The 23,846-nt window shown below is 39.1% G+C and overlaps 1 protein-coding gene across 2 annotated transcripts in view; it reads right to left on the minus strand.

Annotated features, from left to right (window-relative positions):
• Nucleotides 1–23,846, minus strand: part of LOC124177838 (neuroligin-4, Y-linked) — a 219,233-nt gene that overhangs the window by 31,653 nt on the left and 163,734 nt on the right. For both annotated transcript variants that reach the window (XM_046560703.1, XM_046560701.1), the window contains 2 exons: nt 5,887–6,045; nt 397–594 (listed from right to left, as the gene is read on the minus strand). In XM_046560703.1, the coding sequence (XP_046416659.1) occupies nt 397–594; nt 5,887–6,045 (357 nt within the window). The remainder of the gene's footprint in view (nt 1–396; nt 595–5,886; nt 6,046–23,846) is intronic.

Raw genomic sequence — 23,846 nt, forward strand, 5'->3', positions numbered from 1 at the left:
ACTTGGAACGACTCGAAATAGAATTTTTATAAGACTTCGGGTCTGATTCGTTTGAAAGTGGAAGAAGTTTGAAAGAGTGGGACCGGTGCATTTTTTCTTGAAAATTTACATATCTATAAAAAAAGAGAGAAAGAAAGAAAAAGAACCGCGACTCTTCGATTTCTACGATTGGTGAGATTTTGACGGCGGCTTTCGCTTGGATGCGGAACAATTTTCGATTACCTCGGGATTGTAAATCTCGCTCTCTACCAACACTCGCGTGACGTCGTCACGATATTCCCTTACGTCCCGAGGGAACGAGTCGACTGTATTATACGTGCGACGAGGGGATGAACGGGGGTGAAATTGGGAAGGGGAAATACAGGCGTCATCCCGCTCTCGAGGCTCTAGGCTTACCATCTGGGACCGCGTGACTCGTCATCAAAAAGTTGACACAGGCTGCTCCGGTTCCGTGGCCGACCAACGTCACGTTTCCCGGATCGCCGCCAAAGTAACCGATATTCTCCTGCACCCAGTGCAGCGCAGCTATCTGATCCATCAGTCCGTAATTCGCCGGTGATCTGAGATGCGCGTCTGTATTAGCGTTTAGGAAACCTGAAACAGACGACAAGCATCGAAGAATCCGGATTAAAAAGACAATTCGAACAGTGGAGTCACATAGTTTTTCTTCTACCTGTCAGTTTTTGAGATAGATGAAATTTTTTTTTTCAATTCGGTTACGTTTTTTTTTCTTCCAGGATAATGTAGATGTATTCAAGGGGAATTCCATGCGAACCCGACTAACCTCTGATCCGCACCGTTTGTCATTTTGTTTAAAGAAATTTCTCCAACAGCCCCCATTTCGAAACAGTAGCCGTGAATTTTTTCTGACCTTCATTCCACTCCTAAATTACTTATAAATCTTGAGAGTGATTTTGCCGAGGAACTACTTTACAATTCTTAAAAAAATTTCAAAAACTTTATTTTCTAGTACAAACATTTCGTTAATTTTTTTTTTTTACATTTTTTTTCAGCTCTTTCAACTGTTTCGGTTAGCTAAATTATTGTTTAAAAGATTTGAAACTGCCCGAAGAATGATCCAAACTTCCATTTTTCACTTACAATAAGCACGTTTATAGACGGATTCCATTGTAGAACGATTTTTGTCTATTTCTTGGTAAGTTACCGTGAGTTCAACTTTTTTTTATAAACTTCATAGTGAAACCGGTATAGAAATGTTCTAAGTGAAGAATAAAAGTTTTGCTAATTTTTTGGGAATTTTCAGACCGTTTAAACAATGTTATAGTCGATCAAATAAATGTAAAAAAAGTGCTAAAAAAATATAAGAAAAAATTGGCCGATTATGGGCCCGGTCTCGAAATGTTTGGACGAGAAAATGCGATTTTTCGACAATTTTTAGAGAGTTTCAAAAAAGGTCCTTCTCAAAATCTCTCCCATATTTATGAATAATTAACCAGTTGACTAAAAAATCTGGAAGAAATTCAGGACGCTATTTCAGAGTTGGAAAAATTGCAGAATATTTTTTTAACGAAATGAAAAACGGTGAGGGTCAGACGTTCGTTGACTTAGAATTAAATTCTCCATAAGTTGAGAAGAAGATTAACGATTAGAAACGCTATCAAGTTGTGTTGTATTTTTTTTTCTGTTTTTTTTTCAACATCATTAGATTATACCTATTCACAATAGTCTTCTGAGTAAAATGAACCATCGCGGAATAAAATCAAACAAACGCATAAATGGATTTTGTTCATAATTTGATTATCTTAAACTTGTGTATGCTTCAAGAAATCTGATCGTAGAGCTTGCAAGTATAATAAATTGATAATAACGCAACGCGCGACTACGTTCGGTGGAATAATTAATAAAAGAAGAATCGTTTCCTTTTCAGACAAGCTCTTCAAACGTGTAGTTATAGAAAAACAATAACTGATATACCAGCCACAAGGTGGAACAGAACTTCCTCTTCAAATTACACGGTAGGTTAATTTCTTTCCGCGGTTGTTTCGATATCAGTACAAATAACACAAATTCAATTTAGAAGCTGTCCGTGATGTGGTTTACTGACGAGTAAAAGGTTTGCTTCATTTTCCTTCGCTACCGTGCACAGCATATATTAGATTTTTACGGTTTAATTGATTGCGATAAAATATCGAGAGACAGACGATAAATGAAAAGGAAAAATACCACGATGCGTGAAACAAAGAACGCGCAGAAAAATTGGAATCAAATCTGTGAAACGGTGACAGAATTGTCTTGCCCACCCTCGGTAAGTATCGCGTAAATTTAATCGTCAACGAAATCTTTATTTTTTCATCCCTACCCCACGGTACACGGCTATGGTGTTTTGCGTATGGGGAAACGGTGATGTATCGTTTTTAATATTGACGACAGCGTTGGTATTCCGGATTCCGTCGAGGGAAATGGCGCCGGGGCTTAGCCGGGATCTCGGATATTTATTTCCCCCTTCGCTCGCCCCTTTCACCCTCTCAGGCCTCCTGATCGGGTGATTTTTCTCAATCGTTATCAGTCATAATTTGCCGCAATTTTGCTCGTCACTTTGTATTCGAGGCAGGGTAATTTTTTTTTTCTTTTCTTTTTTTTTCTCTCCTTCCCATTCCTTTTTATTTTTTAGTCGATAAAATATGCACACACAGTTCAAGTTTCTTCTCTCCCTACTTTCAACGCGATATTTGGCCCGAAAGTGAAACTCATCCCACGCTTTGCTTGGAACGTGTTTACTAATTCAAAAGCTTCGCAGCTTTCAACCTCCGCTGCAGGATCGGCTAATCACACCGCACTTAACGGAGTGTTACTTGAGTGGCACAACACTTCTGAAACCTGGCAACTTTTCCTCTGAGAGAGGGGAAAATCGAGGAACTGCAGAAATTTGCCACGGGTTTGTTTGAACAGACAACTAGCTGCCAAAAAAAAAAAAAGAAACAGTTTTCACGCGATGCTTTTCATGAAAATCCCGTGAAAAGGGATGATAGTCTGATTTTCGGGCGGTGATCTCGAAGACTGCTAAGTGAAAAATCTAAAACTGATGGTGATTTTATTTTTTTTTTACCAAAACCAATACTTTTCTCACACCGAAGGTGATAAAAGGTGAAAAAAATCACCGCTCATCTCATGCGTGTATCGATAAATGCGACACAAGTTGGATCGATCGGAGATTCGTGTTTTTTTTTTGTTTTTTTTTCTTTGCAAGTTAAAAAAACTGGAGGCTTTTTTGCCGAAGCATAACAATTCCTTGAGATTGAAACTTTGCCATTATACAACAGGAAATGTCGTGAGCAAATTGTTGCACAGTAAAGATGAAGAGAGGCAAATAAATATGTGAGAAAAAAAAAAAAAAAAAAAGAAATGAGTACAAAGAGAAGAGAAACAAGTATTAGGTTTGCAACAATATGCGGCGTACCAACTCGGAGAGAAATTGAAGCAAGGTGGAAATACGCTTAACTCGGGGAATCGGAGGACTACCCTTAGGGAATCGAGTCGCAAACCTCGAGGCGTTTGCGAATTACACTTGCACTCCAGTCTTATTTTCGTTTTAAATTATTTCTCTCTGGATTGAATTCCTCCCCCATCCTTCCATCTCCTCCAGTCGCTTTCTCCAATCCTCTTCTCCGAATATTCCCCACCTCGATACCGCATTGTCACTTTTTTTTTTTTTTTTTTTGGAAGAGAGGAAAACTTTTGGAAATTCTGTATTGGGTAGAATTAATTTTTTCATCTTTCGAGAAGTGTTACTTAGCTACCGAAGTATCGATGTTTCGGCCTTTCACGATTTTTGTCGAATATGATTGCAACGCCGGTTAATAATTCTGTAGTTTTAAGAACGAGCAAAGCAAAACTACGCAAATGCGTTAGAAAAAAATCGAAATTGAAAATCCGTGGCGATATCGATTTCATTCAACTATTTCTTTCGAGACTTAGCACGTCAATTACGAGCAGGAAAAAAATAAAGTCATTAAAAATTCATCACAAACACGTTTGTCTAATTGAATAGAATTCCTCGAATTGACTGTATCAAAATCATTTTCAACGGAGTAAAATGAGAAATTGTTATAAAGCAAACGAAGAATAAATAATACAGTTCGAATATACAAAATTTGTGAGCTTGAATTTTAACAAACAGCATTGGAAAGGAAAATGGAAAATACTTGTTTGATTCGTTTCAAGAAAAATGTGTACCTTAGCTTTTACAACACGGTTCGCCTGTGCTCTTTACGATTTCACCTTATTCAGCTCACCTGCTTTTAGCCTCCTTTAAAATGGATAAATGGATTCGATATATACGAGAAAGAAACTTGCACAAGGAAGCGGAGTAGAAAATAAAGTATGAGGTGCAGATGTGCCAAAAATTTTCCGCGCGACAAAATAAACGTCGAGTATTTGGATTTCGATTTTTTATTCCGTAAATTTTGGAATATTGTTTAAAATTTTTGCATTACTTTCTTCTTCGTAGCGTCGTCACAGTAATAATTAGTTGAATACGAATTTCGACAAAGAGCTGTTGCAAAAGTGTAAATAAACGTAATTCTTTTTTCTTTTTCATTTCATCCACTTTTATTTCCGGTTCTAGTTCAGCTTTATATTTATATACATGACGTGTATGAATGTCGTTGAGAGCCGATTAACTTATTTTTCAAATCCGGGGGGCGGGCTATGAATTTTCTATCCCGAAAACGGAAGGTTTTCTTGTAATGAGTTTCCTATTAGATTTGCGACGTCTTGTTGCTTGGCAACCGCCGCCGTTTCCGCCGTTGGGGAGAAACTTTCAATCCTTTTACATCTTCTGCTCCTCTCATAGTTTACGATATTCGATCTCTCCTTACTCGCATTCTTCACTCGCTTTACGAGTAGAATTTCGAAACTGAATTTACCATTCGAAACTTGTCTAATCCTTGGAAAAAATCGTCGATGAAAAAAAAAAAAAACGCATGTATAAAAAACTGTACTGTTAATGCAAAAATTGTCGACCAAGATTTCGATGTTACCGTCTTTTTTCTTTTTTGTTTTTTGCGCGTCAGAATATCTTGCGGAATATAAAAATTCAATTACCGAATAGAAACAAACTTTTTTTTGTTTTAAAGAAGCAGGGCGGCGAGAGAAAAACTCGAGGATAAAAAATTGAGTTACACGGCCGCGTAACTTGTGGAAAAAGTAAAGAAGATGAGACGATGATAGCAAACTAAAAAAAAAAAAAAAAAAACAGACCGAAGTACGAAGTGAAAAAAGAGAAGGAAAGAAAATCCGTGCATGTAATATATAATAATAATCTTCTTATAGCTTTGGCGGAGGGAAAATCCTCGGCTTTTCTAAATTTACAGCCAAATCCGGCAAACGCTGAAATAACTTTCAATGGCCCAGGTTTAAGTTATTTATTTCTTTCCGTTTTTTTTTTCTTTCTCTCTCTCTCTCCTTGCACTCGCAGTCTTGCCGTTTTTAATACTCCTTCTAAAGGAAAGAGAAATGACACAGATCGATGGCGCTTGAGCCTTTTTCTCTTCACGAGCCCTCTTTACGCAGCTTTTCAATGCCAAAGAAAAGCTCGGCTCGTTTTTCAATTTTACCGGGACACCGAGAGCAACGTATATACGTATCATGGGTTTCGGAATTTTCCCAGTCAACACAAACGGCTCTCGGGCGCGATTTATTACACGTGTTAAAAAAAATTTGGATTTATCAAAATTTATCGATTTCAAGTATGAAACAAAACAGGCTTATTTTTCTTTTGTTCGTACTCGTTTGCCAATTTTTTTTTTTTTTTTGTTTTTTTTTTCTCAGTCTTCTTTCTTCTCCTTTCAATTTTCCGCTCGCGTTTTTGACCGTTCGGTGATAACGAATGTGGAAAAATTAGCTGTGTGATTCAGTCAGGCTTACCCAGAATTCCGAGTCTGTAGTTTATCGTCACGACGACGACACCTCCATAGCTTGCCAAAACGCTACCGTCATAGGGATTTCCGCTGCTCCATTCGTAGCTCTCGCCGTGAACGAAGACAATTACGGGATAACGTCTGCCTCCCGAATCTCTCGCACCGGCTGAAAAAAAAGGAAGAAAAAAACAAACAAATGTTGAGAAACGAAGAAGATTGATCAGAGATGTGAAAATTTACAGAATAAAGTTACGCGAACAAAATTTGGAGAGGATTGTAATTTTTCTTTTTTTTTTTCTTCTTATTTCTTACTTAAAAAAAATCGTTCGTTTCATCTTCTCTTGATTTGTTAACGTCTTATCGATACGAGGAAAAAAAAAAAAAAAATGAAACAAATTCTTGTCCGTCAGTAGTTTGTACAGAGACTTTGATGGGAAAATTTTTTCAACCCTCGGCACCGGATGAATGAGACGAGCTTGCAAGCTGCAGGGTGGTTTAATAGACTGTGGGTGGGTATGTAATTAAAGTGGCACGTGTGTAAGGCGCCATTGCTCATCTACCGCGAAAGCTTTTGCGGCCTCGCGAAGTGTCTGCACAGTGCAAATGTTTGCTCCGACAAATGTTGAAATTTAACGAGCTGAAGACGCGCCGCTTTCTCTCTCTCTCTCTCTCTCTCTCTCTCTCTCTTTCTCTCTCCCTTCAGCTCTTTATGGCCATTCTGTGTGTCTAAAACGAACTTTAATTTCATACAGACACATTAAACTTTGATATTCGCGTGAAAATTAACATTCCGTTTCACCGTTGACAATTAATAATAATAATATTAAAAAAAAGAAAAGAAAAAGAAAAAAGAAAAACTGATTTCTTCCTTTCAAACTGTTAGTCGAAACATTTATCGAAATTTTATTGATCTTACGAAAGAATAATTTCTATTCAATTTTTCTCATCTGTAATAAGAGATCGAAATTTATAAACCAACCCAGAAAATGAAAGCTTCGGAACAGCAAAGAAATTATAGAGTGAACAATTTCCTTTCCGTAAACGAATACGAGTATAAATAAAGTGAGAAACTGAGGAACGAAAAATTAAGCTCAATTATTACAAGCTATGGTTGAAAATATTTTCAAAGCTTGGTTCGATGTTCGTTTAAAACTTTTCCACCTCTGTTCTTTGCGGATAATCGGTGAAATTCGTTGCGAGAAGACGGTACAGTAAAAAAAAAAAAAAAGGATTAAAAAAAGGATTAAAAAAGGAAAAGAAAAATCATGCAGAATGAATAAAAATGCGAAGCGTAATTTTTTTTTTTTTTTTACAAAATCTTTCTTCTTACCCAAACAATTTTTCTTGGTGATGCCACGGTGGGAAATTGCGAGTTATTTTTTTCTCAAACACCCTGATACACGTTCATGCATGGAGATTGTATAATAACGCTGAAAGGGTTGCGTAGACTATAGTTTACCGAGTGCAGGCAAGTATCAGCGTTCTCGTATAATGATAATTTTCGATACTAGTAAACGTTACAGTAATGGAGTCCGTTCGGGCGATTACGGCCCGAGTTTCATTAGGAAGTATGACGCGGTTTTGACGGCTCGATTTTCCCCCGTTCCTGAACGACTTAATGAAATAATAACACCGACATACACCGCATGTTGCGGATCGTTCGAGATTCTATTCACGCCAGGGATCGAAACCGAAATGAGATTATCGTTGGTAAAGTGCGAAAAGTCCATAGAGGTACGTGAATAAGAGTGAAAATCATAATTTTCAGTGTAAGCGAAGTCAAAGCTTGATAAATAAAATCACCAATTTCATCAATACCAATCTCCAAATCGCAAAAAATTATTTCAATTCTCTTTTTCAATCTTGACATTTTGTCCAAATTGAATACTCTCGAGTGAAAAAAGTGAATTTTTCAGCTACTAGAATATTTTAAAAATTTCGTGAAAACGATTTCTCCCGTTCTCAGGAAGCAGAATCAATTTCTGAGACTTGAAAGAAAGAAAGAAAGAAAGAAAAAAAAAATACTCTTATTAAATTATGAGAGCTTTTACGCTGCGTTGCGGGCTTTTAACTGCGAGCTTGACCCTCCGGTTAACCTGTTGAACAAAACGAGGCCACCGCAGCTTCATTGTATGAGAAATTATTTCAGTTTCAGATTTACACGGCGTTTCTGGAGCGTGGTAGGTCCTTTTTCTTTTTTTTTTTTTAATTTAAACGGAGTCAAGACTCGTTATTTCGTGAAGAAAAACGAGACGCAAAAACGAAAATATCGAAATTGAGCTTTTGAAAATTTTCCCACTTATTAATGGAAACTCGGGCAAATTTTCGAGGGTATATATGGGGAATTCCATGCGAACCTGACCAACGTCTGACCCTCATCATTCCTTATTTTGTTTGAAAAAAAACTTCTGTTATTGTCCAAACTCTGAAACACAACCCTGAATTTTTTCAGATTTTTTATTCGACCGTTTAATTACTTATAAATATTGATAGTGATGTTGAAAAGGACCCTTTTAAAGTTTCTCAAAAAATACTCAGAAACTGTCTTTTCTATTCCAATTTTTTTCCATTTACTTTCAGCAGCCTTAATTTTTTTGCTCAACTAAATATTGTTCGAACGGTCTGAAAACTTTCGAAATATTTTCAAAACACCTATCTTTCACTTATTGTTAGAACATTTCTAGACCGGTTTCATTACGAAGCGATTTTTGTTTATTATTTTGGCACGTTAAACTTTTTTGTTTCATCAACAACCGATTTATAAATGTTTCAAGTAAATGATAGAAGTTTTGAGATTTTATTTTAGTTGATCAAAAGAAAAAAAAAAAAAAAACTCAGAGTCCTGAAACAAATACAAAAAATTCAGTCATTATGAGCCCGGTCTTGAGATATTTGGAAAAGAAAATTCAGTTTTTGACAACTGTTGGAGAATCATGAAGGTCCACTTCAAAATCACTTTAAATACTTATAAATAATTGAGCAGTTTAATAAAAGATCTGAAAAAATTTAAGGTACTGTTTCAGCGATGGGAAAATTACAGAAAACTATACAACAAAATCAAAAATAGTGAGTATTTCATTTTTCGTTATTATTTCAAATCCAGGCCAGGTTTCCGATTCTATTTGTTCGCTGTTCCGAATTACCTGGAAAATATAATCGAACATTGTATGACGTAATCGTGATTACCCACGGGGCGTGTGCCTTCCGATTCCTTATTTGACGATTTATACAATCTGTCCGTAACAGCGGCGATGGTAATTGAATCTGTCAAACAGACTCGGTGGAACGATTCTCCAAAGTTACATAGTCGAATATATATATATAAATATATATATATGTATACATATATATGTATGTATGTATGTGTGTATGTATATTGTATACATGCTGCCCGGAATCAACCGTCACAGACATATACATAAAATACACGCTCAAATTGAATTACCGTTTGATCTTAAATTGTTCTTCTTCGCTTAGATTTTGTTTCTTCTCCTATTTATTTTATCTCATTCAAACTCGCAGTATTTTGTGACGAGTAGAACGACAATCGTTTATTTAAGCCCAAAATTTTCTACAGTAATGTAACGTCCTCTTAAACGCTGATCAATATTTTGTATAAGAGGAAAAATGTTGGAAATGTTTTTTTGAAGGATGTGAAATTATTGTATGCCGACGAAAGAAAGAACCTTTGATTTTAAGGACTGGCTGAGTTTTTTTCTCCGTTCTTTTTATTTTATTTCAGGGAATTCGCGAAGAACCACAGCGTTACGAGAGTACAAGAATTTGGAATTAGGAAAAACGAGATGGATTTTCAACACGCTGTCTTTTCTCGACGGGGAGGGATTGAGCTGCAGAAAAAAAAGAAGTGGTAAAAAAAAAAGAAGAAAAAAAGATAAAAAAAAACGAAAAAACAGCGACGGGGGTTGAAGTGAGATTCGCAGCTGGAAGCTGCGTGTACAGAACTGCGGATGAGAAAATATTATAAAGCTAGGAAATATCTTCCTTCCTTCCTTCCTTCATTTCTTCATTCCATCCGGATTTACAGATTTTTCCCCGTACCTCACGGGGGTGAGAAGAGTCGGGGAAAAACCGGGAGTTCTCAGATATATTTGCCTCCGTAGAGAGACGCGGATGTGTCGTAAAGGCGAAATCAAATACATGGAAATCGACGCGGTGACGCGGTACGTCAAGAAATTTGGCCACATCCATCGACAACCCCCGTCAATCGCTATGATTGAACCGCGAGGGATGAAATGAAAAATTGACGAAACGAAGAAACGTCTTTTTTCACCCCCAAGCAATAGGTGAAATTTTTCCGTTTCGTTTCGTTATTTTTATTATTATTAATTTTTTTTTTTTACTCTCATTTTCCTTTCCGTGGTTGTTTAATTCCAATAATTCCCACAGAGCGAATTATTGTTTCGAGTGAAGAAAAAAATTCATGTCTTTCGCGAATTTTTGATCTACCGTAAAGTTGAAACGAAAAAAGAACACGGTAAAGAGGGAAGTAAAGAGAGGGGAGATTGCGCAAGCAAGTGATTTTCGCACGTGTTGCAGATGTTATTTTTCCTAACTTAGCGCGTGAAAATATCCAAAATATCTCGTCACACTGCAAGAAAAAATGTTTCGATTCAATTTGTCGCCCTAGTGCGGCAATGTGACATTTTGCGCAATCATCCGGGTGCGAAAAGTCAAATTTTCCGCACTCAGTTGGGAAAAAAATGACCCGTGACGAAAATCAAAGCGTCGACGCGCCGAGTGAAGGCTCGCGAGTTTTCAGCTGGGGAGCGAATAGCGTTTCGATGGTTAATTTCGATTGCGATGGGAATTGGATCGGTCGAGTCGATTGACGGAGGTCGATCATCCGCGAATCTAGGTTTTAACCCGGGCTCCCAGGCAGGCCCGGCTCTGCAGCCGCAACAATGAACGTTCCGATCAATCGAGCGTTCGGCGAGCCCTCAATTGACTGGAATTAAGCCCATCCAAAGGGCGAATTAATGCTCTTTACAAGTACCGGCCAATCAGCCGAGGAAAACTGGCTTTGCGTGCGTTTCAACGGTTGATTTTCGACAGTGTCACGACACGAGATGAGAAAATTGGTATCGTAGACTCTGCCTATCTTCCTGATTTTCGGGCTGCGATCCAAAATCGGGTACATCGTGCAGGTTCCGAATTATTCACGCGACGCGAAGACTTATTGGATAGGGAAAAAAAAAAGAAAAAAATATGGATTGTACATGGAGGGGTGAAAAATAGCGAGGAAACGGAATTATATGTCGGTGATGGAAATATATGCCGCAGCAAGACGGATAAACCCTCGGATTGTAAGAATAAGGGGAATACACGGAGAACCGCAAACTTTTATCACTCTTAAATTGAATCTCGCGAAATTTCAAATTTTCATTCAACATGTCGACGTGTCTCTCTGCAATATCGTCGACAATTCGCAATCGCGAAATTCACGCATGACGAAAATTATTCAATGAAAGCCAACAAATTGCTTATTGTTAAAAATATATTTCAACGTACCGCGATCGAAGTTTGGAAAATAAATCGTGTCTCTAAGTTTGTCACAATTTTAAATAGTTTTAATATTTTATCGTACATAGAATGGAAACGTTATTCTTACCTGAAAAAATCAAACATTTCACTAACACTGTCAAAGCGAATGACAATATTTCTAGAGATCATTGAATCGATGTTCGAATAAATGTGACTAAATTTTTCTTCTCTGCAACGTCAAGAGCACAGAAATCTATTTCATAGAATACAAATATTCCGTGTGTGAAATTCGAGTCGAAAACAAGCCAAGATCTTGAAAGTTGGTTCGTATTATGCGTACGCACAGTGTAAGCGCGGCTGTCTCGAAATCTTAAGAAAGGAATCTGAAACTTGTGTAGATTTGTCTGAACTGCCGGAAAAGCGGATGAAGGTATAGTTGGCATACTTCAAGTCATCCCCAGAAAGCTGGACGGAGGATATCCTGTGTTGAAAACGAGCAGCGAGCTCGAACGAACAAACCGACGAGCGGTAATTTTGGAAAACTTTTACCCAGTCAGATGCAAATTTTGACTTAAGGTGCGTTAATCACGGTCAAAAACCTCTGGCGGTGAAGAGAAATTAATTTACACGTAGCGCAGTAACGCTTCCTCGACGATCTTACAGGCGGGGTGATGCACCCTTTTACGGACGGACGAATTCCTCCGACGCTTCCGGTACATTGAGGAAAAGTTTTGCCAACGAATAGTTGGAAATTCTTAAGCCTTTCAGAAGCGGTGTTAAATGTATTGAATACCGGATTATTTTCAATTTTTATACCACTAATACTAGTTCACAGTAATTTGTTGGTCAACAATCAGTGTGCAAAAAATGAATTACGGTTGATTACGAATCGAGTGTGAAAATTTTAAAATTCAAAATGGTAAATCTGACGTGATGGACGGTAGGTTAAAAATTATAAAAGTCTGCGTTAAAAAAAATTTTACCTCGTTCTTTGTGAAATTTGATTTTTTAATCTCAACTGGTGGAAAAAAAATCCGAGACCTCGGAAGACCCCCTTATATTCGATTTTGTGCAAATCGAACGAAAAAAAATCGAATTTAGTCAAAACCGACCACCGGATATTGGATTTGAAATTTCGGATTTTTCAATTCTGACTGCAGAATCGTAATCTCAAAAACTTATGGCTCGTCAATGACGTTTACATTCCATGCAAATAAGAATTATGCCCCTGAAAGGGTGGATATAGTTGAACAATTATTACTCACCTAGTCTCAACTTGATTCGTTTGATTTAGAATCGCCGCCAATTTTAGGAAACTAAATTTTTGCTGATATGTTGGAGCGATTTTAAGAATTATGAATACAGGTATTCCGCAACGCTAGATTAACCGGAAATTGAATATTTCTCGTCCGCCACAATAAATTTACAAATCTTCAGAGGGTAAAAAAATTCCCGATGAGATAGGAATTAATTAATTCGTCCGTTCGTTTCGCATCCGAATTATACATGTACATGCGAGTTAGCTTTAATTAGATTTAACGGCGTGGTGAAATAATCCTGATAAATTATTGAGGAATAATTGTGGATATATGGTTGGATGGAAGCGCTAACTCACGATTCTTGAATTAAATATCCAACGCAACGCACCGCACGCCTCCGGGAATTTCGAAATAAAATGAAACACCGAATTCGCGAATACGAAAGTGTACAAAATCCAATTAGCATGTACAGAATCTCTCTAAAGTTCTTCACTGTTCCATCATTCGCGATGCGGTAAATATAATATTTACCGTTTGGCGGAAAAATTTTCACCGCGAAATCATTGCGCCGGAAATTCACGCTTCTGGAATATTCGCAGGTGGTACGATAAATAAAAAAATTTAACTAGGGGTGAAAACGGTGTGTTTGAAAAGAAAATTAAGCTTCGCTCTAAACTAAAAATATTGGTGAAATGAGAGAGTGAATTTCTTTTAAAAATTCAAAAATTTCGTTCTTTTTTTCCCCGACTACGTCGGATCGTTTTCCGATAGATATTCGTTTTTTTAATTTCGTCGTCGTTGATCCGCTCGAAGAAGCGCCTTGAAGGCGGCCGTGTTTGTTTTAGTTTCGGCAAAAATCCCCGGTATCAGAAGGGTTGTCAAAAGGGGTGAGGGAGGGACGCCGAGCGTCCTCCTCTATGCCTAATCCGTAGAAAATCGCTGGGAAATGTGAGAGCGGAAAGGGTTTGCGAGGCGCGTGTAATATATTATTTAATTTAACACCACCGGAGGCTTAAGGGGCCGACTGTCGGATCCTCCCTTGGCGTGTAAGGCCAAATTTATGCCACTCGTGCCTCTCGGACGAATCCGCAGAGATCCGACTCGTCCTGCGCTTTCACACGTATGAGCCGGCGTTTCTTTTATTTTATTACATAACAATGAGGACAAATAATTAATTGACTTTTTGTTTCTTACTCCCATTAACGATGCACCGCAATGTCAATTTGTGCGATTAGATTGTCAATTATTATCGTTGTCTTACTTACTAATTACATATTCGGTATAATAAGTGAAAGATAAATGAATATTTTCATCGTGAATTATGAAAAAAAACTTTTCCGCTATTAACGATAATTTTGGTTTCATATTCACCCTGTCACAAAAAAAAAAAAAAAAAAATGCAGAGATAAATCGAAATAACTTATTTTACGGAACGACGATAATTGTACCTAATCAAACTATGATAGCAATTGAAAAGATTTCTAAGCGTAGGCATGACGATTCCGTAGAATCAGGGAACGAACCATCAAGCTAAACCACAAAAGCAACGCAATTACAACTGTGGTAATTTTTCATAAGGTGAAGAGGAGCGGTTTGGTTCATTCTATTTGGGTTTAGGACTGTTTGCCGGTGGGCCTTTTATGTTTCATGTCATCCAGGGTCGCAGGCCCTGAGAAGCGGCACGGTTTAATTAGCATAAGTTTCCCACCCTCGGCCTCCTCCTCCTCCCCAAGGATAACGGAGAACATCGTCCTGTGTATCCGCGCCGCACCGCGGGGAGAATTCCGCGGCGGTATAAGCGACGACGGTCTATATCCTGAGGGAAATTACCAAGATGGAGACTGCGGAACGTCGTCCGTTGGGTTTCCTTTCTATACCTGCCCACCCGGCGATGATGATGATCATGATTATGGTGATGATGATGGAGCGGAGATTATATTCGTGCAATCCGTTCGCCGCTCCTCCGCGGAAGGAAGATGAGAAAAAAAAATATGTATATGCAATAGAAGCAACGCTCCCGCGAATATTCTTATTCCCCTTTGGAAGAGTGATTATATTTTATATAAAAAAAAAGTAAGACAGATTTTATAGTGGCCGGAGTGTAAACTGACCGCAAAATTGAGGTGAGTAGGTTTTTCGTGTGTGTTTTTTTTTTCTTTTCGTCGACAACGTTCAATCAAAATTGTTGTACGCAAAATCGCTGATGAATGACGAATCGATTGAGACTTTATGGGACGTATAGTTAGGTTGGGGAGAAATGGTTAATAACAAAAAAAAAAAAAAGTGTTGTAACCGAGGCTATGAAATTAAGTTAAAAATAAGAGTTGACACCACGAATTTCAGTTCTAAACACTTTTTTTTTTTTTTTACATAACTACGTCAGTGAAATCGTAATGTTACTCTGCTTTTCTTTTTTTTTTCTTTACCGAAGGAATCGATATAATTCGCTAGACTCGGATGAAAAATACGTCATCTTGTCAATGAACGAATTCCGTAGGTATCGTATCGAGTTGATTTTCTCTCGGACCTCGTAAATTTGAGAAAAAACACAATTTGTATTATCTTTACAATATAGAAACGTTGAACTTATGATTGAGCAAGAAATACGTATTTATATCGTTATCCAATATATAAATCACGGTTAGAAGATTTGGGGAGAATGTGTTTGCGAATAAAACGGGGTGTTAACCTTTCGATAAGTGTTGTCGGTGTAAAAAAAAAAAAAAAAAATCTAGAATATATTGTCAAGACGTGTTTGTAGTTAAGAAATTCGGTATATTAAAATTTAGCTCATGCATTTCGGAGATTTATAATATATTTCGTTAGATGTAAATGTCTTTTTGTTACACCCTTGTTAATCAACGGGTTTTCGTTTCGAATAAAAAATTTTATTCTTTTCTTACTCGAAGATTTATAACGTGATTAAGCGAAATGAAATATCAAGTTCTTTGAGAGAATTTGCAAAGTTTCAACCGTGCAATCGTGCCAATATAAGCCCGGAGATCTTGGATTCCCAATTAAGGAATCTTAATTGTCCATTCAACTCTTTGATCATCTTTCTCTCTCACTCTCTCTCTCTCTCTCTCTCTCTTTGAGTTCGGTTCGGAGCAGAATTAAGACGGTGAATTCGAGGTGAAGACTGTTTAACCAGAGATGGATTCCCTGATGTTGTCCCAGAGTTTTTGTCGGCGAGTCGGTGATAAAAGGGCGAACGGAAGAAGCAAACTGCCTTCCTTGGACGAGAAACAGGGAACGAGAAGAGCACCGATAAAGAAGAAACCGTCTAACCGCGAGTCGAGTCGAAGGTGTAGAAATGCAGGCGCGTTTTCGTTCAAGCTCGATTCCTCCCTCGATCCTTTTCCATTTCGCGTTTCACCGTCACAGTCGCGTCAAAGGAAGTCGTGGGAACGACGATCTGACTCGACAAACGATATTCCTCCACCCTTCGCGAATTCAGAATTCGTTGGTAAATTTTACCCCGTTTCCGGGGAGTTCGAAAGCCATTTTTGTCATACGGTTATTGACCACATGGAGGATTTCCACAAGATGCTCGGAGAAAAACGATTCGAGTAATGAAGTCGAGTCGAGTTTTTACCCCGTGCTGCACGTTATTATTGAACGGCTTCACTCCCCTGCAGCACCATTGTAAGAAAGGGAATTTTTATTTATATACATACACATTGGGGCGAGCCAAAAAAAAAATAACTTATCGAATCTATGGTATTAAAAGGACTTATTTACTGAGAAAAAAAAATAATTATATATATATATATATATATATATATATATATATATTATACATACACTTATATGTAGGTATGCAAATTGGGGCAACGACGTCATAAATCGTTGGTCGGCGAGGCCGGGGATGGTGGTAGGAGTCGAGGGATGGATCGATTTCGTTGGGGGGTGCGAGTGACGTCACATCCGGCGTCGTTAATTCCGCGACGTCTTATCCCGCTGCAGGAGCGTAAGGATATCGGTGAATACGCTTAGCTTGCTGGAATTATTGAACGATTTTAGAGGAGCAGCTGCCGCGTTTACAAGCGCATATAATCGAGTAAAAGTGGTAGCTTTTTTTCCACGCTTCTTTTTTTTTTCTTCTTCCTCTCCCCGCAGTAACAGAAAGTAAATACCCGTAGTTGGTTCTGGTCCGATGCTTTTCGTCGTATCTTATCACCCGCAGTGTGCGAGAGTACCTTTTTCCTCCGGGAGAAAATTTCCCGGTGATCAAAACTTTTTCGAAAGCTCCGAGCCTCCTCCTCCCCCACCCGTCGAGTTCACCGACGCACCCCTCGGCTGACTCTTGACGGTGGTATAGTACGGGAAAAACTTTTCGTATAATGTAGAACATCGCTAATACTCCGTGTTGTGTGTATACGCCGATGCCTGAGTCGACTTGTTTATTCATCCGGCCGTTATCCTTGTAAAGGTAAAAATGACACCGAGCGTGAATAACGCTCCGTGTACTTTTTCTTTCTTAATCTCTACGCTTCGCGGAAATCGTACGCTGAGAATAATAAAAACCTTAAGCTTATTTCCAACTTTTACAGTGTATTCTGTTATCGAGGATTTCGCTTGATTCCAGCACCGAGTTTCCCTGAATAATTGCTTTTTTCCGAGTCAGCGTTACTCGTGTTGTAATTCTCGAGCATTGTAAGAGAGAGATTTTTTATCGCGAGGGTGAAATAATCAAGGATCGTAACACCGGTCAACACGGATTTAGTGTCTTGGTTTTGGGTGTCAAATTTTTATTCCTTCTACGTAGCTGTTGAATAAAAAAAAAAAAAATAATTTCATTAGACAAAGTTTGTTTTTGTAGAAGTCGGAACGATATTTTGGATTTTAGAAAATATTGCTTATTCTCTAAAAAATTTACCGTAAATAACGATTAACCAAATTTCAGTTTTGCATTTGAATCACTTTTACTTAAAAACAGTGATTAACAATAAACTACAAATGTAAAAGAATTGACATAAAAGTTTATAAAAATGACTATTTTTCGTACTTCTTCTATTTTTGTACGGCCTTCTCGTATCAAACGCCAAAGGTAATTTCCCATCATGCTCTCAATACACCACCCCCGATAACGTTAATAACGATAAAGTCCGTCACGTTTTGATGAAAATGTTTTTCCTCTTTCTTCCAAACAGGCACCCGTATCAGCTATAAACCAAAAACTTCAAGAATTATTTATCAACGTAAAAAGGAGAAAAACAAGTTACTTTGTAAGTAACGAATACGGGTTTCGGTTATTATTCGGTGTGTAGAATCGAAATTTATTCATCTCAATAAAAGCTCGAACAAAAATCCATCCCCTACCGGTATTCAAAGTTTTCGATTGACTCAAGGTGCCGTCGAGATCTGCGTACGCTTCCATGACTCGGAGTATTCAAGCATGGTCAAGTTAGTCTCTCATAGTTTGCTCAATACGTATAACAGACAGTCAAAAGCGGAATATACCGACTGCTCGATTGCAGACGAACCGGGTTCACCAATTAGCGAAGGGGGTGCGAAACGGATCCGGGCTGCACAATTTCTGACATCAATAATACCGGGCTAATTGCGGGACCGAGGAACCTCGAGGAACAATAACATCATCAGCGAGTACAACTTCCGAATGCGTGCAGCGTCATATCGCGTCTGTCTTCGAGGTATCGAAACAAGAGCTTCGGAGCTTGCAGCTGAATCGACGATCCTACAAATGTTGAGGCTAAATTCCGCATGATTAATCGTCTCGAACGTTGGTGAGACGGATACCCGTAACTTGTTAGTTCGGAGCAAGTGGACGGTGAAAAACTCGAAATTTTCGAGACGCGAATTTTAAGACACCGAATGATCAATGTAACGAATTTGGGATTTTTGGTAAATCACCCGGTGGAATGACTGTTTTCCCAGAAAGTTCATTTAACCGACAGCTCTCTTATCCGATAAAGCATTTTCAGAACATTCGGCATTCCGAATGAACAAAGCGCGGAACGTGGAGGTACGGAAAAATTAAAGTTTCGAAGTTAAGAATTGAGACCGGCTGATGCCTCGAACGGCCGAAATACCGAAAAAATTGGCTTTCGACAGGGAAAGTTCGGAAGGAGCAAAATTACGATCGGCAAAATGCGGAAGGGCCGGAAAGCCGAAAGCAGATTTGTGCCGGACGACACGAGACGTCGGCCGGGAATTCACGGCTTCCGACGTCATCCGATCCTTCGGCGCTTTGCCCGTTCCGTCTTTGGCGGCTTTCGGGATTTCGACCTTTCGAGTCTTCGGCCAGTCGTTGTCGATGAATTCGGATTCGTAGATTTTCTACAAAGGCGCGAGTCTGACGTTTGAAAACTCGACTCTTCGACCCTTCGGTATTTTCGCAATACAATGTTTTGCTCTTCGTAATCTCGGCCATTCTCAAAAATGAAAAAACGTCGGTACAAATTTATTTATACATTTTACCGTTCTCAATTTTTATCTATCCACAAGTCATCTTTTCGTATTTATGGCCCTTCTACGTCTTTAACTGTCGGCAGTTTGACTTTAGGATTTCAACCCGTCGACTTTTTGGTTTTCCACATTTTTCAACAAAACTGCTGCAGGGTAAAATTCTTTGTCGATACGACATTTTATTATCCTCTTCGCTTCTTTGAAATTATCACGCTTTTCCGTGTAAAACTGGCGTTGTTCCAGAAAAATTCCGAATGTCGCAAATCTACGCCGTATTTTTTTATCTCTTTCATATATCTTTTTTAACGATTGGAGGGGGGGGTAAAATTTACAAACAGTGGATTTCTCGTCGCTAATAGCCGCGGCTTGAAATGTACCGTTAAGTTAATTTGGGGTTGTCACTAGGGTGCTTGCAGTGGCTCCGGCTGGATTTGTCTGGATTGAATACCAGGGAGAAGATTGAAGGGTGGAAGGAACGAAACAGGGGAAAAATAAGGGGAGGGATACGAAGGGAGAAGCTTAACCGAATGAACTTATTAAGTTTCACCAACTTTTTGGTCTCTCCAGTTACACAACTCGTTGAAGATCCCAATTTGCTCGCGAATCTTGTGAACATGTCGGGATGAGACGCGTCCTCAAAACTGCGTTACAAGTACCCGCGTCCGACGGGTGAAAGAAAAAAAAAAAACAGAGAGGCAAGCTTTGATTCTCCGCGAGTTGACCGTGACTCGATTATTTCAGGGACTATTCAACAGCGATAAATTGATAAAATCAATGCTCAAAGTGTCTGAACTCCGAACACCGGTGCAAAGCGTTGTTGCTAAGAAAAAAAAAAAAAAAAAAAAAAACAAATCAAAACTTTTTACACAGCGTTTAGAATCTTGGACTATATCGCATTTGTGATTAATCTTCAGCGCGTTTTTGTTGTCACGTTGATTTGTGAAGTAAATTTTCTCTTTTCATCACCGCCAACTCGTTTTTGACAACGCATCGAGTTACTCGGTGCGTTTGACGAATGAAATTACGGTCGAGATGCACGGAGGCGTAACATCTTTTCATTTAATCATCCAGCTTCCGGTATCCCGGAATTATAGGGGAGGGAGGGGGGATGGGGGGCCTTTTTCATCACCGCGGCGACGATAAAATGAGCGACGGATCTAGCCGGAGCTCCGAGTGGTCGTGGAGGTATGTACATACGTACACATCCGAACGGTCAGCCGCTTGTAATCAACCTCGTGAGTTTCTTACCAGTGAAATCCCTCCATCCAATCATTCATTCGTCTCTCTTTCTCCCCTCGACCCAAGTGTTTCCAGTATTCCGAATCCGCTCGGCGTTGGTCATCGCAAATTGAATGGTTGATTGACTCTCGGAGTCCTTGACACGATTGAGGCAACGTTTACAAAAATTGCAATTAAAATAAATCACGATATATATATATATTATTTCGATCTGCGACGTCATGGTCTGAAGAATTGTCGATCGGTAAGTGAGAGAGAGAGAGAGAGAGAGAGAGAGAAATAGAATTAATCGACTTCTAAATATAAACATTACCTACAAGTTTCTTTACGTACAGTGATCAAAGAATCTCAGATTAATAAAAAACATGCCAACACATGAGCGAATTTCAATTTAATAAATGGATAGATATATTGAACAAAAAAAAACAAATGCACGAGTTTGTTATACAAGGTGAAATTTTTGCCGAGTTCCGACGTACAAGGATCGGCTCAAAGAGATCTGCCTCGATTAATATGTGGTAAGATGAGACCGGTCGGTATATATGCATTTCGAATTTAATGGCAGTGAGATTATCCGATCTGAAATTTCGCCGGAGCTTCGGCTGATACCGGGGGGGCAATTTCTTGTCTTAGAGCCAGACAACGGAAGAAGGGAGGGAGGGGAGGGAAGGGGAGGCTATCGACTCGCGGTTACTCGACTACTCCTCCTTTGAATATACACACACACGTATATATATATATATATATATATATATGCATATAGATCGGAAGACTTGTCCTCGGAGTTTGATGGTTTCTGCTCTGAAACTAGTTTGGGTCGGTGTCCTCACCAAGATCATCTTTCCTCGGTAATTAGACCTGCAGTCTCTACGTTCCTCACCACCCTAACTGCTCTCGATCACTCCTCAAACTTTCGGGGATTTCGATATCTCGTACGCTCGTTCAAAGTGGACCAGATTATTCACCTTTAATGCCTTTCGATGTTGGACGGAATGCTAAGACGTAAACGGTACGATCTCGACTTGGAAGATGAAGAGGAATTGGATCCTGAAACTTTACCCCAAATGAGACGCGGGTGATGAACCTCTTGAAGAAGAAGAAGAAGAAGAAGAAGAAGATGCCGAAGATCAAACGATAGGTGAAGACGGACATGAGGACGAACACGTTCGAGGACACGAGAAGGAATCTCGATCAATGGTCGACTCACTGATGACGAGTTCGGTATGTTTGATGTGGAATATTCCTTAGAAGATGAAGAATACGATGAGACGTAGAAGGTAACCAAGAACAGGGTCCTTAGGACGAGGCTGACAAAGAAATAAACCACACACCGAGATAAGATGAGCTTTATATGCCAAATGAGATAAAGACGATCAACCTCGTGACGAAGAAGCGATCGCAGACGAAGACGAATACACTGGCGGGACAGAAGACGAAATCTCAGCGTTAATGATCCACTGATTGGTGATGAATTTTATACATTTCACGTACCTGAAATGTCTCTTCGACAACTCTATATCTGACCGTAAAACAATTCCGATGGTAGGATGAAAAACGATACGAGCAAATTGACTTCGTTATTTCTAAACTCAGCGGGGGATATTTAAGGGAAACAATTTCATTGTGGCTTAATTCAAGTGGGGAATATTGTACTACCGTTCATTTCTACGGTTAAACTGAACATACAACCCGAGTTAAACATCACAACTGTGTAATATATCTATAAGGACACCTGGTTGGAAAGGTAGGTTTCGCAGGTTGTTAGGTACGAGGGTATTTCGTGATTTAGCAGGGATTTCATCCGTTCGTGTCTCTCGAGCGAGCAGAGTTATTTGTCCCGGAAATACGTCACTGTATAATGGCTGCCGTTGGGGCGATGGCAACACTGGGGGGTGGAGGCTCCTCGTTAACCGAAGGATACCGAGCTCGCGATAGACTACACGTCGTATTCATTAATTCCTCCGCGCGCGATGAAGTTACCGGGTTTATATATCTGGTCCGACTATATATTCCAAGTATATCCTATACACCGGAACACACGTCCATGTGTGCGTTACACATCCGATGTTGCAGCACGTCTAAGACCCAGCCGGAGGCTGCGGAGAGACGATTTCTTCGGTAAACACGACCGTGTGTTTTGTCTATATGGATAGACACTCGTACGTACCTAGGTTCGATGCACGGACAGTAGGGTGAACAAAAAAAAAAGAAAAACGACAAACCTATCGAATCTATGGTTTTAAATATTGTAAATATTGGTACACTCCTCTTGATGCACCTTGTTTGTTGTGTGTTCAAATCAAATGCTCTGACTTTTTCTGAAAATGAGTTTAACTGAATTGAAACTATTTTTTGATAAATACGATACGCTGCAATGATCATGACTTCGAGTCTGCAAACATTAACTTATACAAAGTGATGGAATTATACCAAACCTGAATTCTGTGAACACTAATTGTAAGTAGATCTGTCCATTCAATCAATATCTTTTGTTTCCGTTGTAGAGAATGTTGAAATAAGATCGTGATCGATAATCGCTGCTTTTTTCTTTTCAAACCCTAGCGACGAGTTTCATCCAGCTAGTTTGTCCGATAACAAACATCACGTTCGTTCTTTTATAAACATTATACGCATCTAGGATGAAACAGGAAGACGATATGATTCGCGGATCTTCCGGATGTTGCGGAATCAGCGTCCTAGATTCGTTCCCGGGCCGAAATGCGAAATGCGGCCCGAAAACTAACGCGTCGAAAATGAGGGAGGACGGCAAAGCCGGAGAAGAAGAGGAGGCGGAAGGGGATGAGGAAAAGGAGGCGGAGGAGGTGGATGTGGATGTTGGCCGACAAAGAGACGAAACTAGGAAAGTTTTCAGCTCCCGCGGAATTTCTCTGTATACTCGAACCCGAGGATATCCTACCGCCGAAGTCTCCAAGTCTGTAAATTGAGCGGTTCGAATACCTACGAAGAGACGATATCTCTGTGCTAGCTACGTGCGGTCTTCTAATATCCATCCTTTGAACCATTTTCACCGCGGTAGATTTCACCAGCCAAATTTTACATCGGGCATCTCGCGTTGAATTCGTGTCGTACGTAATGGAAAAGCGGCATATTTTTACTGCGCAGTTGGTTAATATGTTGAAAGGCGAGAAGATTCGGGTTGAGGAATTTAAATAATATGAAGGAAAAGGAATTTAAATAATATAGGAGAAAAAAAAAATTATTTCTAAGAAACAAAGTATTTATTTTATTTGGAAAAAGTATATGTTTGTTGGGAAAACATTGAAAATCAATTTATTTCCGGTAAAAACGGAAGTTCCATTTAAAGGGGACGTGGTGACATTTTTCTAAATCCTGTTTTTCCAATTCTAGAGGTTCGAAAACGTAAAGTTTCGTTGGGATTACGAAGGTGAAGAAGGAATGCGTGACAAAGATTTGAGCGTTATTGGAATAACTCTGTTACTTCACGATTGTGGTATTCGATATTGTTGATCGCGGGTTCGCAAGAAGAAGAAAAAGAAAACGAAGAAAATAAATGAAA

The sequence above is a fragment of the Neodiprion fabricii genome, chromosome 3 (genome assembly GCF_021155785.1).
Source record: "Neodiprion fabricii isolate iyNeoFabr1 chromosome 3, iyNeoFabr1.1, whole genome shotgun sequence".
NCBI lineage: Eukaryota > Metazoa > Arthropoda > Insecta > Hymenoptera > Diprionidae > Neodiprion > Neodiprion fabricii.